The sequence below is a fragment of the Strix uralensis genome, chromosome 19 (assembly GCF_047716275.1).
Source record: "Strix uralensis isolate ZFMK-TIS-50842 chromosome 19, bStrUra1, whole genome shotgun sequence".
NCBI classification, from domain to species: domain Eukaryota; kingdom Metazoa; phylum Chordata; class Aves; order Strigiformes; family Strigidae; genus Strix; species Strix uralensis.
The window spans coordinates 9,415,204-9,431,161 of record NC_133990.1 but is presented as its reverse complement, the minus strand read 5'-3'; the positions used below and the strand labels follow the sequence as shown (position 1 = coordinate 9,431,161).

At 50.2% G+C, this 15,958-nt stretch overlaps 1 protein-coding gene across 1 annotated transcript; it reads left to right on the top strand.

Moving 5' to 3' along the window:
• The first annotated feature begins 10,586 nt into the window (after positions 1 to 10,586).
• LOC141952250 (melanin-concentrating hormone receptor 1-like) lies at positions 10,587 to 15,248 on the top strand. Its single transcript, XM_074889484.1, has 2 exons — positions 10,587 to 10,644; positions 14,200 to 15,248. The coding sequence occupies exons 1-2, from the start codon at positions 10,587 to 10,589 to the stop codon at positions 15,246 to 15,248; spliced, it is 1,107 nt and encodes a 368-aa protein (XP_074745585.1).
• Positions 15,249 to 15,958: the final 710 nt, after the last annotated feature.

Below are 15,958 nucleotides of genomic sequence, written 5' to 3'. Positions count from 1 at the left end.
GGCTGTGTCTTGCACCCAGGGCAGGTGGAGGCTCAGACTAACATGGGAGTGAAGGCAGCTGTGCAGGCAGAGGAGGATTCCCACAGGCAGACAGGGTTGCTTTCCCTGGGCAGGTGTGCACATACCACTGCCCAGACACTCCTAGTTCAGGGTCGGAGTGGGGCTGGGGCTGGTACCTGCACACCCACAAGCGGCAGAGGCTGTGCCACCCCACATTGGCACCCCAGTATCTGTCCTGCAGGGCGGAAGGCGAGGGCTGAGAATGAAGCAGGGTGAGGAAGAGCCTCTCCTGCACTGAATCAGGCCACAGCAGAAAGCAGGTTATTGTCCAGATTTAAAGCCACCCCCAGGAGCCCTTCCTGCAGCTCCTGACGTTCATTCCCACAGTGCCTGGCTCGCTGAGCACCAAAAGGTGCCCGAGTCCATAAACAGCCCAGCAAGTCTCAGTGTCATTCGCGGTGATCAGCAGTCACATCCCAGCCTCAGGGACCCTTCCTCCACAGGCATCTGTCCCCTCCCATATCGCATCCAGGACAGGCATTTCCCACCTGGCTCAGCACTCCACCTTGCTGGCTGCAATGTCAGGAGTACACCTAGAGAAGGATGGGGGATCCAGACACAGAAGGTGTTTACATATGCAGCATTTACCCCATCGCCTTTTTAAAACCCTCTTGGCAATAGCTGCTACTGGAAGAAGTCCAAGAAGAAAAATTAGAAGGTTTGATCAAGAGGGAGATGCACTGCCCCGAAGGAGGAGGAGGATGCTGTGCTGCCAGGGACCAGGCTCTGCAAAGGGGTGGTTTGGGTTGGTTTGGCCTCAGACACCTCCTGCCCCTACACCATGTGCAGCACAGCCGCTGCCTGCAGCCTCTGGCCAGCCACCGCTGCCGGGAGGGCTTCAATGCCAGGACACATCCCAGCCCCAGGCCAGAACCTGGACACAGCTCCATGGGCACACGCTCCACAAAACTGAACATCAGCCATAGCGTGAAAAACAGCAGTGACTGCCCTTAGCAGAGCTGGTGGTATCTGCTGGTGGCTGACAGCAACATACACCTCACCTAGAGTCACTTCTCCAGCAGGTAACAGGGCTTTGGAGGTGATTTAGGAAGCTCTGCTCAGCTACAGTCTTTTACAGCAAAGAAATCCCCCTGCGCACACGTGACATCAGGTAACCAGCCCTCGGTTACATCATTCCACTGAAGTCCAGCTCCAAGCTCTCTTGAAAAGTAACCGCAGCCTCAGCTCGAACACGTGCAAGCTGGGAGTTACAGCCTGCACCAGCCTCTGCCCTGGCACAGAAAACCCTGAACACAATCCCTTCCCCTGCATCCGCGTGGGAACTCAGGCCGGTGCTGGCACAGGGCTCTGGGCAGGAGCAGCCTTCCCACGTGCCAGCACTCAGCTCCCGCCGGACTCACCTCTCCAGGCACACGTGTGCTGCTGCTCGCACTGTCCTCCCTGTCCACCCGCTTTCCTCCTCCTCCACGAGCCTCCCTGTGCTGACAGTCACTTCTTTCTGGTCCTGTGCCTTTCTTTTCTCTCTGTTTCCCTTGCTCAGTCCCTCACTCAGGAAATTAAAGATAATCCTCCCTTTTTTTGCTGCTGGATTCCCTGTTTAACATTCGCTGCGTGTGCTTGCACTGATTCAAAACGGGATTAGACTTTCTGTTGCTTTGATGTCAGTTGGGCTTTGCACTTAAGGCAGAGGGAAAAAGAAAATGTCTGTGAACATCCTCTTGGTACTGTCCATCCACTTGTACCTATCCTGGAAATGAAGGTCAGGCACATTTACCTGCAGAAACTGAGTCCCCTTCCAGGACCAACCTGGGGAGAATAGACCAATCTACAACCCCAGCACTGCAGTCCCTGCACTGGGCATTATTCTCTAGAAACGCCCAATATTCACTCTGACTGTTATCATCCAGCAGCGTGGAGGCTGAATGGCTCCCATGAGGAGGGAGGTGTCATTAATCATCAGAAAACCACAACTCGTTGGCTGTCAGTGAATACTGCAACCTCCAGCTGCCGCACAGCAGGGAGCGTGCGGGCCACCGGCATCGCTTCAATAGAGATGGGGGCTCAGGGCTCCCTGCCGGGAATACCCCGAGCCGCTCCTTTCTAAGGGAGAAGCAGGTGCTGTGGGATGGCTAAGATGGAAATCCATACCCTGTTCCCTGCGGTGTGACACTTGTGCTACAGCACAGTCTGTGAACTGGGCATTTCCCTCTGCTTCCTCGGGCCTGAGCTTCTCCCTTCAGAGGACAAAGACTTAAGGTTATTTTCACTGGCTAGTACCTCCGCCACCAGTCTGAAGCAGATGAAGAGCATTTTTCTCGTGTTATCTGCAACAGTCTTGCTTTGCCTCTGAGACACTGCTCCTCAAGTCCACAATGTCTGAAGTAGCCCACACCACAGTTTGGAGCTGGGGCATGATCTCCCTCATCTCTGCCCTGCACTGATCTCACACCAGAAAAGAGCCTTTTACATGGGATTCTGCAGAGCCACGACCAGGGCTGGCATCTGGTGGTGGGTCCTATTCCTGCTCATCCAGGACAGCCCTTTCCTGGAGTCTCCAGGGGCTCACAGGTGGTTTCTGCTGCCTGATGCTCCAGCTCCATTCCCATCTGAGCTTTGCCACACAGACAGCCAGGTCTCCTCTGGGTAACGAGCAGACCTGGGGGCTACAGAACCAGAGATGTTCAGATGCACCTGGAACCATCCCAACAGCTTCTGCAGGTTATTTAGGAAAGTGGCTCCATGGTTGAGCCCAGTCCAGTCATGGCCAGGACCCACCACCCAGCCCAGTCCCCAGAAAGAGGTGCAGCCAGCACCTGCAAAGCAGAAGTGGGGACACATCTAAGCTCTCCCTGGGACCTAGCAGCTGTAACCTCTCCGTCACCTGTCCATGCTACTGCACTTCAGTCCCGGCCAGTACTGCCACCGTGTTGGGCATCCTCCAGGATTGCCCAGGGGCTGGGGGAGCACCTCTGCCAACAGCACAGTGTCTAATCCATTTTGCCCGGTGCACGCACACAGACTTGATTAATGTCTGCAATGAGCTCCATCCATCATCGGGGAGTAAAGGAGATTAACTCCGCAGCACGCCTGCCTCACGTTGATCCCATTCTCCAGGCCTCTTGATTAATGGCGACGCCGCCTTATCTGTCAGGCCAGGAAACATGAATATCTGGGTTGACAGGGGATGAAGGGAAGCTGTGGGTGCTCAGGCTGTGGATGGGGCGCCGCTGGCCCGGCCACAGCATGCTCTGCCATGGGGCCGTGCCAACGCACCCCTGCTCCCCATTCCCATTGCCCCCTCCACCCTCTGCTCCTTCCTCCCAGCCCTTCCCTGCCATGCTGGCAGGGATGGCTGGAGAGAGAGCAGCAACCAGAGCACTGATGCATCCCTGCAGGAATGAAATGCTGAAAACCAAAGTCTGGGGCTCCATTTCCCCTCGATGGGCAGCGGGGAAGATGTCACTCCTCATCCATGGAGGGAATTTGGATGAGCCAATTTGGAGGCCTGGAGTAATTCAGGCAAATCCCCTCCCAGGGCTGCAGGCGAGGCTGCGGCTGACCAGCGCTGCGGAGGGCGGCCGCACGGCCGGGCTCTTCCCCGAGAGGACATGCGTGTAAAGTGGATGCAGGGAATTAGCAGTGCCATCTGGATGGGCTCCAGCTCCTGCCCCTGGCTTGCCACTGATGCTTCATTAACAGCTCCCTCCTTTCAGCTTCCGTCTCCTTGGCTTCTGCCACGATCAGCTGGGCTGGAGTTTTGTTGTCTTGGGTTTTTTCCAAGTGGAAATTATTTCTCATTTCTTTTAACAATCAGGACACGGAGAAAGAGACAGGAGAGGAAGGAATTTCCAGGAGATGAAAGGGCAGGATTAAGGACATGGCTTGCGCTTTGTTATCCCTCTAGTGTGGCTAAGAAATTCCTTTCAGGAGAAGGCTTTAATTAACTGTGTTTTTCTGACGGGAAAGAAACCTGGATCTAGAGATAGATCTGGTTTCTTGGGTCTGCTGAAAACCCCGGCTGCAACCTCAGCAGCCCAGATTCATACACACACACACTCTTACACAAAACTTAGCACAGTACATTTCGATTTGCTTTACTTGGGTGCACTGACTGTCACCCGAGTCTGGAAAATAAGGCATGGAGTTAAAAAACAGGCGTGAGCAAGGCTACCATGAACGGTGCCAGCAGGAACAGGATCCGAGTGCACTGAACCACAGGGCTACAGTGGCTCAAGACGTGGGGAGGGGCCTTTGCATAGAGGAATAACCCAGGGCAGGAGGCAGTAGAAATATCTCTGTTGCCTTCTACACCAACAGCCCGTCTCACACAGCAGAAAAAATTGGAGCAGGGAGAGAAAGAGACCTGGTGGCAAACTGGGACATTTAGAAAGGATCACACTGATGTATCTGCATCTTCTACTGCCGCAAAACCCTCCAGGAACTGAGTCAATCAAAAATAACGTTTGGGGCTGATTTTTATCCAGATGAACTCTCTCCAAATATTTTAAGGCAACCAGCAAACCAGCCAACTTCTGGCTTGTTTAACCCTTCTCCTGAAACCTGCATTGAGTCTGAAAGGAAATACCGTCACAGAAAGCATCTTGTTCTGTGAGCTTGACCTGCAAAACTGGACGTGGTACCAGGTCTGCCTGTCCCCAGCACCACCCCAGTCACCTCCCTGCACCCCAACTCTGCCCTGACCTGCTTAGTCTTTCTGCAGCTCAACTTTTTAGGTAGACCTGGACACGAAAGACCAAAAATCCATGCAGGTTTCTAGAGGAAGCCTCACCCCCACCTTACACAACAACAGTAACTCCTTCCAGGGAAACTTCTCACCTGGTCCCTATGAGAATCACATTTGCCTTTTTTTTTGAGCCATGTTAAACAGGCAGCTCACACCAAACCCATGTCTTGCTCCTCTCCTGTCTTTCCAACTAATGAACTCCCAGCTGATAAGAAATGCTGATTGCTATTGCTGAAACGTCTGTTTCTGCTCTTGGCATTTAACAGCCTAAGGGGCCAAGTGGTTTACCAATTATTGTTTTCATAAGCAAGCATCATTTTACTTTTTCATTATCATTTTAAAAGGTTCCCACCCCTTCCAGCGCCCTCAGCCACTGCTTCCAGCCCCAGCAGACGTCTCCATGCCCAGCAGCAGCACAGGGCACATATGGCTGATTTGCCAGGGGGGAAACAGAGAGGAAAGAAACATCTGGCTGCTCCAGCAACCTGACTGCTGAAGTGAGCGGAGCTTTCCCTGAGGCCTGAAGGGCCATGTCAGGAGGGTTTCCCATCCTGTGCTACCACCAGTAACAGTCCCCCTCACAACACAACATTTCAGTCTCACTTGTGATTTAATTCCTTATTCATTTTACAGATTTTGTGCTTCTCCACATTTTTTCCAACCTAAGAATTTCCTGGGAGATGCTGTATCAAATGCTTTACTGGGCTTTAGGTAGATTCAATGTACTGCAGCTCAAAAATCAGCTATTACTGCTTTCCTCCCTCCTGCCCCTGCTCAGAATTAGGCAGCAGGATTGCAGTCTCCGGTTATAAAACACCACCTCTTTTTTTTTTTTTTTTTTTTTTATTAGCTCTGTCATAAATCCTCACACTTGGATTTGCAATTTCATGTGACAGCTCTTTCCAGGCACTCACTGAAGTTTATCTCGTCTCCCTGACTTGAACCTCCTGGGATTTTTAGTTTTGCTTCATCTCAGATCTGTAATTTCCATTTCCAAGTTCATCATCATCATTCTCATTGAAAAGGGTGGCAGAGCACTTATTTTGGGTTGGGCAAACATCTATTCTTGGTCATTACCCCCCCTGCATCAACCCTCCTGCTCTGCCTCCTCTTGAGCCCCGTGCAGTTATCCATGAGCTACAGATCTGAGCCAAAACTTTTCCCCACCCAATTCAGACTCAGGAGGAATTCAGGTTACAGCTGCCTCCTCGTGCTAATGCCTGTTCTTGTAAAAGGGAAGCACAGTAACTAACAGCGTATACCCTGTGGCAGGATTTGTCTCCCTGGGGGTTCCTGGTTGTTTCTGTCCAACGTCAAGAGCTGCCGGCAGCTTCTTATCTCTGACGACGGGATCTGCCTGTTTCACGGAGCTCCCATCCGCATCCCTGACCTCAGCACATTGCCTGCGGATGGCCATGGAGCCCACCAGCCTCTCGGCTTCCCTGTCACGGGGCAAACCCTGCTTGGCCCCTTCTTGTTATTTTTGGCCGTGCTTTTGTCTCTGGGATCATCTAACCTTTAGCAATGAAAACAAAACCACAGAAGGCTGCTGCCCCGGCCTTTGGCTCGTTGTGAGCAACTGGGATGGGCAGAAGCTGAAGGCTAAAACCTCAAATTAGCAGCATGGGACTGGAATGAGCCAGGACTGACCAGGCAGCTCAGACCTGTCGTTTCAAGGGCAGGAAGCCTGCAGGGAGAGAGGAGGTAGTCATCTGGTTTCAGATAAATTCCCATTTTGTGCTAATTAATTAGAAATCCAGCATGGATAACAAGAAGGTTTAGATAGTTGTTTAGCTAAGTATTCCTCTAAAGCCATGTGTGACTATCAAGCAGCTGAGAAGGGGGCTTCACCCTCCTGTGTTCATTAGAGACACACACATAAAAGAGAAAGCAGAGTCTGAGAGTTGGGAAATCAGGGGTTTGCTCGTGGCTCAGTGTTCATTCACACCAGCTCAGGGCAGTACCAGATCACACAGTAGCACTGATCTGAATCGAATCAGGCATCAAAACAGGACAGCAACTTCTCTCCAATCAGCCAGACCATATATGCCGCACACATCTGGATCAACGACAGCAGCGCCTGAGTCGCCATCAAGTTGCCTTGATGAAGATACTCCTTCAAACCTTTGGGTTTTCTGTGTGTGTTTGGTTTTTTTAATCAGATGATTACATTCAGCAGACATCCCTCTGTGAGGATACAAACAGTTGTGCTGGGATAATCATTGCAGAAAGATGGATAAGATGCTGCCTAAACCAGCGCTGCTGTAGAGAGAATTACTGTCAATTTTTGACCTCAAGCTCAGCATGTGGCTTCAGTGAAATTATTTAACTTTGCCACATGAGATTTTCCTTCCTTGTAGATGAGAAGTGATAGCAAAGACTCACTTTACAGAATCAAGGGAGGCAAAACGGATCAGTAGTTGGAAACTATTTTACCAATCTTGCCTGAAAAGGGGTGAGACTGATGTGCAGCTATCAGACAGAGGCAACAATATTCAAGTACTCAGCCAGCGTGGAGGGTTGACACACCATGTCTAACACATCCTGAATGAAATCATCCCTACCCCTAAGGCCACCGCAAGGGTGAAGCTTCACCCATCAGGCTATTTGATCAATATAAACAAAGACAAAGAGCTAAGGAAGGAAAATACAGAGGCCCATTCTGTAAGTCTGGAGCTGTGAATAAGACGACCAGGGAGTTAGAGGGGAGGATTTGCAACTTGGCTTTTAGTGAAGGCTCCTCTCTCCAGAGTGCAAATCATAGTAGTAGCTAGGTGCTAAATAAATATTTAGCAAACGAGAAAGTCTCCATTTAATGAGAAATTATTTGGTGAAACGAGCTGGGGAAATGGTTTCAGTAGCGTGGTAACAGAAGCCGGCGCTGCGTTCTGCCCCACGGGATACTGTGGTTCTATTCGTGTTGCGTAAGACAGGATTTCCAGCTGGGACAGACGCAGGAAATATAACTCATTACTGAAATGCAAGAGCCTTTCAGGGTTAAACCACTGTTAGACCAGCCAGATTCATTCCCTAGTCACAGAATTTGCCTAGCAGCAGCTTTGGAAGATTACTATCTTTCTTTATAACAGTGATGTTGCAGACAGGATGGTCTAAAGATAGTGGTGATGCCAAGTTTGTAGGAAGAAGTAATTTTTTTTCTTTTATGTTCAAGGGCTGAGCTCCATTTCCACACCTTTATCCACATCATTAGGCTGTCAAGATGGCAGTTCCCTGCTTAAATGTTAATTATTGTATCTCTCTTTTAAGATGTGTTTTCAAGGGGTTAGTGCCTCAATCTTCCTTGTAATTACATGGAATGGTTAGTACAACTCCTTGGCTATATCCCAGGGTCCCTTGAGAGCTCGTCCCAGCTGCATTTTCCAGTAGATGAGCATTCACAGAACTAGTCCTTCAGAGAGCTGCTGCCTTCAAGTGTTCAGCCAGATAATGAGCTGATTACTGTGCCTGCTCCTGGCAATGGCGAGCTCTATGCACAGACAGGCTATGCATCACCAGTTGCTGCAGTTAATATTCGTCTCCTTCTCTCTACCCTTTCAACTTGGTGGGGTTGATTTTACAGAGACCAGCCCCTCTTTGGGGCATGAAATTCCATAAGTTATTGACATCGCAAAAAGGGAGAACAAAACCTTGTCAAAGTCTGAATATAAAAGCCCAATAATAAAAGTCACGTAGCCATGCTGGTGAAGTGAATCTCAAGCGCTGAGCACGGCTTTGTCATTGCAGCTGTGACACATGTGCATCAGGGATGGAGCAGCTGCGGTTTATTATGCCCCTACAGCCGAGAAGAAGGAATTACAGCTTCCTCAAATGCAAGGCGGTTTCTAAGTGAACAGCAATATTTGAGATTGCAAATTAAAAATAATGCTGTGCTTTGGAAACTGCTAAATTTAAATGTTCTTTCTTTGAAAGCTATAAGATAACTTGTTCCTCTCCAGGGAAAGTGAGTAGGAGCTTGTCTACGCAGGAAAAATGTTTGGAATAGCAACTGCCCACCAGTTTCCCATGCAAACACTCATATTCTGTACTTCGAGACTGGATTAAGCGAAATGACACGAAGGCCCTCACTGCAGAGGACAGAACCCTGTTCACAGTAGCTCTCTTGCCTTAGGTCCACCATCCCAGTATGCAAACCATAGCTTGCTTTGGTTGATGAACATAAACATTTGCCCAAGATGTGAGGAACAAAAGGGTCTTTTAAGAAAATATTAAGTGACTAAGAAACACCACTCTTTTTGCAAGCTGTGCAGGTTTAAAAGTGTAGTATATACCATGGCTATCTGCTAGGGAAAAACCTCGTGGGCAAATCACTGACTGAGGCGACTCCAGAGACTCAACAACAACATCACAGCGTAGCAGACAAGTTGGCCCCAGACTGTCTCCAATTCCTAAGAGCTACAATGCCTGGATGAAGCATGCTCCAGATTTCTGTCTGCTGCTGGTCCACTAGAGGACAACCTAATAATGATGAACTCCTTTGGCTTACATAGCAAAAGGCCCATACTGGAAATGCTGCTGCCAAATCTGGTTTACAGCCCATGCTGTGATTGGTGCTGGTATGTGCGTTGGAGCTCATTTTTAATGGTACAGATGACTTTAGTCCTGATTGATACAGCCCTTTGAAGCTCCAAAAAAATGGCCCCTACAGTTGATGCCAGCCTTTACAACTACAGAGAAAGAGACAGAAGCAAGGCAGATTTCCAGACAGACAGATGTAGTTTTCACAAAGCAAACCCAATCCCCTACACTGCACTCCACCACAGAGAAAAACTGCCTGCTGCTGCTGGTTTTCTTGCAGACTTCTGACATGGTATCGTGCTTTTTCAGTGCAGGAAACATTCTGCGTTTCAGGTACAGAATGATCCTTTAGCCCTGGTAACGTGATTTATCAAACCATAATGGAGGAATCCAACTCATGTATAAACAGTGAGCAGGAAGCACAACAAAATCGTCAGCTCAAAGCCATAGAAAAGAGCAGGCTACTGCTCTGGCAAGGCACAGAAAAAGAGCCAAGTAGCTTCTCAAAACCCAAGGGGGTTCTTGCCTAGTATTTTTAAGGCAAAAACCCCAGTTGAACGCAAATAAAATCTGAGCTAGCAATAGAGCTAATTTCTGGAGTTAGGAAGCAAACGAACTGTGGCAAGAAGTGGAACAGCAGAAAACAGCAGAGAATTAATTACAAGTGAAGTGTCTCAGGTTGAAATTAGAGTTGGAGGGGGTCAGAGGGTCAAAGCAACAGAGTTTTCAGCGGGCAATTTGGTGCTTTGACATCCCCCAGCCTCACTAGCGGGGATGTGCCTGTGACTCAGGAATAAAAAGTGCATGTGTGTCTGCAAGAGAGAAAAATACACGCTGAAGGCAGCAGATCAGAGCTAATTAAAAGGCAAAATCTGATACTCCTACTGATGATAGCGAGAGCAGGCTGGCTGTAATTGGGAGGGCACAGACCCGAGCCATCCCTTCGGGGGGGCAAGGGGGAGGGATGCGAGGGGCCGCCGGTCGCAGCCCCACCGAGGCACTGCCCAGCCCCCTGCCCCGCCGTTCCCGCCCCCCCGGCGGTGCAGGGGTGCTCGCTAGCTGACGACGTGGCTGGCGGAGGCTCGGCGGGGCGAGAGTGGGCGAGCGGAGCGCGGCGCAGCCGAGCCGCAGCTTCTGCTCGCCGGCTGCAGGAGGGCTCCTGCCCCCCGCACCCCGCCGGGGGAAGGGGAAGGCGGGGGGGGACACACACCACCCCCTGGCCACTGCCGATCCACCGAGGGAACTTGCCCAACTTTCTCTATCCCTGGCACCGGGACTCACCGCCATGGCCCCCGCTAACTCCTCCCGCAACTTCTCCGCGCCGGAGGCTCGGAACGGCTCAGGTGAGGCTCAGGGGCTGCGCGGGGCGGAGGGGACCCCCCGGGGAAGGGAGGGGGGGGGGGCGGCAGAGACCTTTGGGGGGCAAAGTCTGCCTGCACATGGCTCTTGCGCTGCTCGTTCTCAGCGGGGCCGGCGGGTACCCCAAGAAGTCCCCCAAGAAGTGGGAGAGACTGAGCAGAGGGGCACGGACCCGACACCCCCCCACCCCCCGCATCCCCCCCCCACGGCTGGCGGCCGGGACGAGCCGCCTTCAGCACCCGAGAGCGGACAGCTCCGGGCCCGCCGCGGGCGGGGGGACCCCCTCGGGGGGCTGGGGGGGACCCCTCGGGGGGCTGGGGGGGACCTGCGCCCGAGCCCCCCCTCCCGGGACACCGCACAGCACCAAAACAGAGCCCGGCCACCACCCTTGGCCCCAGCGGCTGGGAGCGATTCGCTGCCGTTTGGCTGCGAGACCGTAATAACTCCAGCAGCCCGCGGTCTCAGCTGCGGGGAAGAGATGAACCACCCAGCTGGGCGGGGGGGAACGGGGCACAGAGAGCAGGAGACATCGCTGGAGAGGGGAGCAGAGATCCTCATCAGTCGCCTGTTTTCTCCACGCTACCACTGTTCCCAAATCAATAGTTTAGGGTCGGGCAGGCCAATTCTTGATGGTGCAAGTTGGTGAAACTCTTCAACAGAAGGTGTTTTATAGATGTGGTCTTTGACTCCCTCTCCACCAGCGTGTCCTTTATAAACTGAAAGTGTGCCTTAGGTGCTTCCTTCTGAAATGCAGTAAATATTTAGTTTCTTATGTATCCGGGCAAAGCTGAGGACGACAATCACTTTAGAGGAAAAAAAGAAATCATTTAATCCAGTCCTCATTCAGTTCACATAGTGCAGTTCCTTTTGGGACTTTTAAAGAAGAGTAACAGGGCAGCCGCAGATCTACAAGCAAGGACAAATCAATGCCTATGGTATCCGTTTCAGTAAACAAAGTACAGCCACTTGAATGTGCACAGAAACAACACTGAAAATTCAGATTCAATGATATCTCAAGACAAAAGAAGCTTTAGAAAAGAGATAACTTTTGAGTATTTGACAGTCATCCACTTCTGACTCCACCCTATAATACACCCATGAACTACAGCTTCACACTAGCTGCCAGCTAATAACACTTGAAGGTCCTGCTTGTACAAATACAAACAGCAGGGAAGATGCTACTGCTCTATACAGACTACCTTTCACACGAAGCCTTTGGGCGTGCACACATTCTGCTTTAAGGCCAGCTGAGCTCATTCCAAATGTTACAGGATCACCATGAGCACTGTATTGATTATACTGCAGGAAAAGGACATTTTGTCCCAATTTCCAGCTAACCATGTGGCCTGTACGTTTCACTCATACACTCCATTCCCACCATATTCATAACAAAGTTCGGGGCTAAAAGAGACGAGAGCAGAACTCATATCAGCTACATGAGGAACAGCAGGACCATAGTCATTGTCTTGCAATTTCTAATCTGCCATCTTCAAGCATTAAGGAGGTGAGATCTGTCTGGATGTTCAGGGGGTGCACAGCCTGGATGCTGAAGAGTATCAGGTCTCAATAGGGTGCTGATGACAGTATGTTATCTACCAAAAGCCATGTAGCATGGGACATTTCCTCACATTAATGAGTGGTCAGGAGGAAAGGGGACCATTTAAACCCCCACAAATGGCCTGGACCAGGATTTTTTTCTTATCATCTAAGCCTATCTTTCACCTCCAGCCCCCTGCCTGTTCTCCTGTGCCTCATTGGCTTCTTTCCATCATTTGCTTAGAGGCTTTCAGATAAAATGGTGCAGCAATTGCTCTACTGGATTCTGTCCTTGACATTGCTTATGCCTAAGCTGGCTGTTTCCTAGTGCCAGAAGGACTGAGGCAGTGGCAGCTCATCATGTCCCACTTCTAAGAGCACTGAGATATTACATAGAGTGGATATGGTGCACCCTTTTCCAGCCACAGGCCAGGCCAGCAGTGTAGCCCCAGTTATTTTGCCAATTCAGTCAAGCTTCTCTGTCACACCAGAGTAAATCTAGAGCAGTTTGTACTCAAGAATTCTAGTGGTCAAAGTCAGCAAATACCACCTCAGCAAACAGACACCGCTTCGGCAGAGGCAACATTTACGAGTATGTTATTTCACTTAATCTCATTTTCAAGTTTTCTCTAGGGTCTGTTGGAGGACAGTTCCCCACTTCTCCTACAGGTGTAGGCTGCTAAGGAGATGGAATAGTACAGTGACTAAAAGCATTTCCAATTAACACTACATTGAATCATCTAACAAAAGATACATGCCAGTCTAGGCTTAGGGGCTGTCACGCATGTCTTTGTGACAGTCACACAAATAACTCACACAAAGCCTTCCCCTAGAAAAAACAACACCAGGTCTCATAGGAGAGTAGTAATGAGATGAAATGATATTTGCCTCAGCTGAGAAGGATGATTTCAGACTCTATCACACCCTGCACATGGCAGTCTTGCAGAACAGAACACACCACAGTCAGTGCCTTAGACACCACCTTCCGTGCCCAAGAGCAGAAATCCCTGTTGGTTGGCACTGAGGGCTTGTGGCTTTAAAATGTGATTTTAAAGCCTGGTTAGGGACAAGGAAAATGTGAATTTAATTATGTTTGGGCCTCCCACCCCAAAGAGCAACAGTCAAGCATCAGTGCTCATAAGTTAAGTGTTATCAGGCAAGATTTTTTCCTTGGAAATCCACCTACACCCACAACTCAGAGACAGCAGCTTTAAGCTATGATTTTCTCCTTGTAGAACTAGGACATTCCCTGTTGAGGGGCCACTCTGAAACATACTCCCAAATCCCTGTCTGGCCACACACCTGGATTTCTTTCTAGAAAGGAAACTAGAGAGAGGGGCAGGGAAGGAAGGTGGAAAGGAGTGCATGCTCTGACCTAATCCTGACAGCAGAGCTGGGACACAGCCAGGGTATAGTCCCAGATCTCACAATATAGATAAGCGTTAGTCATCTGCCTGCACGGCCAATGAACTCTGTGTCTCATGCTGTACAACAGATAAACCACCCAACAGATGAGCTGAAGCTTTCTGACAACAGCTTGAGCATTGACTACATCCAGATTTTGGCACCCACATAGAGGCTTTACTTCTCCAATGTGCAAAGCACCAGTTGCCTCACTCCCCTCAAAAAATGGCCAGACACTGGTCCTTGGAATGAAAGTTACTATCGATTGTCAGACACTGGTGACTGCAGAGGCACACCAGTCAGATGTTAGTCCCCCCAAAAAGAGCTGGGGAGTTTCAGAGCAGGACAGAAGTACATCAGGAGAGCTGAGGAAAGATGCCTACACATGGCCAGATTTGACTGGTGTGCTGCATGTACTGAGTGGCAGAGAAGGAAGTGTCAAATCCCCACCTAAGCCTCTCCAAGTACTGCAGAGAGTCTTAAATATCATTCCAAGCTACATCTTTGAGGGGCGATGCAGCTGCAGGACAGGGCAAGCACACAGAGATGTAAAGAGTTTGCCTCTGGGTTGCACTCACTGCTTTGGTTTGTTTTGGCAGTAGCAGAGAAGCCAGCACCGTACACCAATGTGATCATGCCCAGTCTCTTCAGCATCATCTGTTTCCTGGGCATTGTGGGGAACCTCATTGTCATCTACACTATCGTTAAGAAGAAGAAGCTGAGATGCAAACAGACCGTGCCTGACATTTTCATCTTCAACCTCTCCATTGTGGACCTCCTCTTCCTCTTGGGCATGCCCTTCCTCATCCACCAGCTCCTAGGCAATGGCTCGTGGTACTTTGGAGCTCCCCTATGCACCATCATCACCGCCCTGGACACAAACAGCCAGATCACCAGCACCAACATCCTTACCGTGATGACACTAGACCGTTACCTGGCGACTGTCTACCCTCTAAAATCCACCTATGTCCGGACCCCGTGTGTGGCAGCTCTAGTTATCTGCTTGGTGTGGCTCCTCTCCTTCCTGACCATCATTCCCGTGTGGATGTATGCAGGTCTTATGCCTCTGGAGGATGGGACTGTCCGCTGTGCTCTCTTACTTCCCAACCCAGAGACTGATATCTACTGGTTCACCCTCTATCAGTTCATGCTGGCATTTGCTGTGCCGTTGATTGTAATCTGTGTGGTTTATTTTAAGATCCTCCAGCACATGGCCACCACTGTGGTCCCACTACCCCAAAGGAGCCTCCGGGTACGTACAAAGAAAGTCACCCGCATGGCAGTTGCCATCTGCTCCGCCTTTTTTATTTGTTGGGCTCCCTTCTACATCCTCCAGCTGGTTCACCTCGGCATCGACACACCATCCATGGCCTTCTTTTATGCCTACAACTTTGCCATTAGCTTGGGCTACGCCAACAGCTGCCTCAACCCTTTCCTCTACATTGCCCTCAGCGAGACCTTCAAGCGCCAGTTCTTAGTGGCCATCCGCCCCGCAAAAGAGCCATGTCGCAACAGCAGCTCTGTCAACAACAACAGCATGACAGAGGCCAGTATGTGTCTGAAACTGGCACCAGAATCCACCCAGCAGACTCAGTTTCTGGAGGACTTTTCCCCACGTTCACTGCCTGTGACTGTGGCTGTTCACTAGGGCACTCTGAAGTGACCACAGTAGAAAGCCTTCAGATCTGTAAGTCGATGGAGAAGCAGCAGCTTCAAGCAGTTCTTGGTGAAGCGTATGAACTACAAGCTTACGTCTCCAAGAGTCCAGGTGCCCCCCTTTTTCCTTGCAGGGCTCTGCTCCTACACTGCCCTTGGCCTATGAGATGCTGCATTATGCTGCTTCTTTCCACTCCTGCACAGGAGGACTCTATCATACAAGACACTGGGCCCCCAGAGAGAATGGAAAAGAAAGGACAGAAAGAGGATTTCAGGGGGGAATATTCACCCTGGAGGAGTAAAACCTCTCTCAACAACACTACCCAATGATTCCTCGCCTCTCAGCCTGACCGGGGTTCCTAAGCATCATGTTACTATAGAGCTTCTTCATTCAAAACTCAAATCTTTGAAACAGTGTCATATATTTATTTTTTATAAGAAATCTGACCTGCAAACTTTGATGGCTGTGCTCATATCCTAGAAGCAAACAGCTGAGAGATCTTGGGGCCAGAAGTCTCACCTAGGTCTGTCGCTTGGCCTTTTGGTTCAGCCCCTTCTGCCTCCAGTGGGCTGTATTCTTTGGCAACCAAGACATTTTCAAGAACTAGCTAATTTTGATGCTAATCCTAAATATTTCAAGCAAAATCAGGCAGATAATTGCACTGCTTCAAGGGACTGCAAACAATTCTCAAAACTACTGCT

Coding starts and splice junctions, on each gene's coding strand:
- LOC141952250 (XM_074889484.1), top strand. CDS start 10,587: ATGGCCCCCGCTAACTCCTCCCGCAACTTCTCCGCGCCGGAGGCTCGG. Junction 10,645..14,199: donor GGAGGCTCGGAACGGCTCAG/GTGAGGCTCAGG, acceptor TTGTTTTGGCAG/TAGCAGAGAAGCCAGCACCG.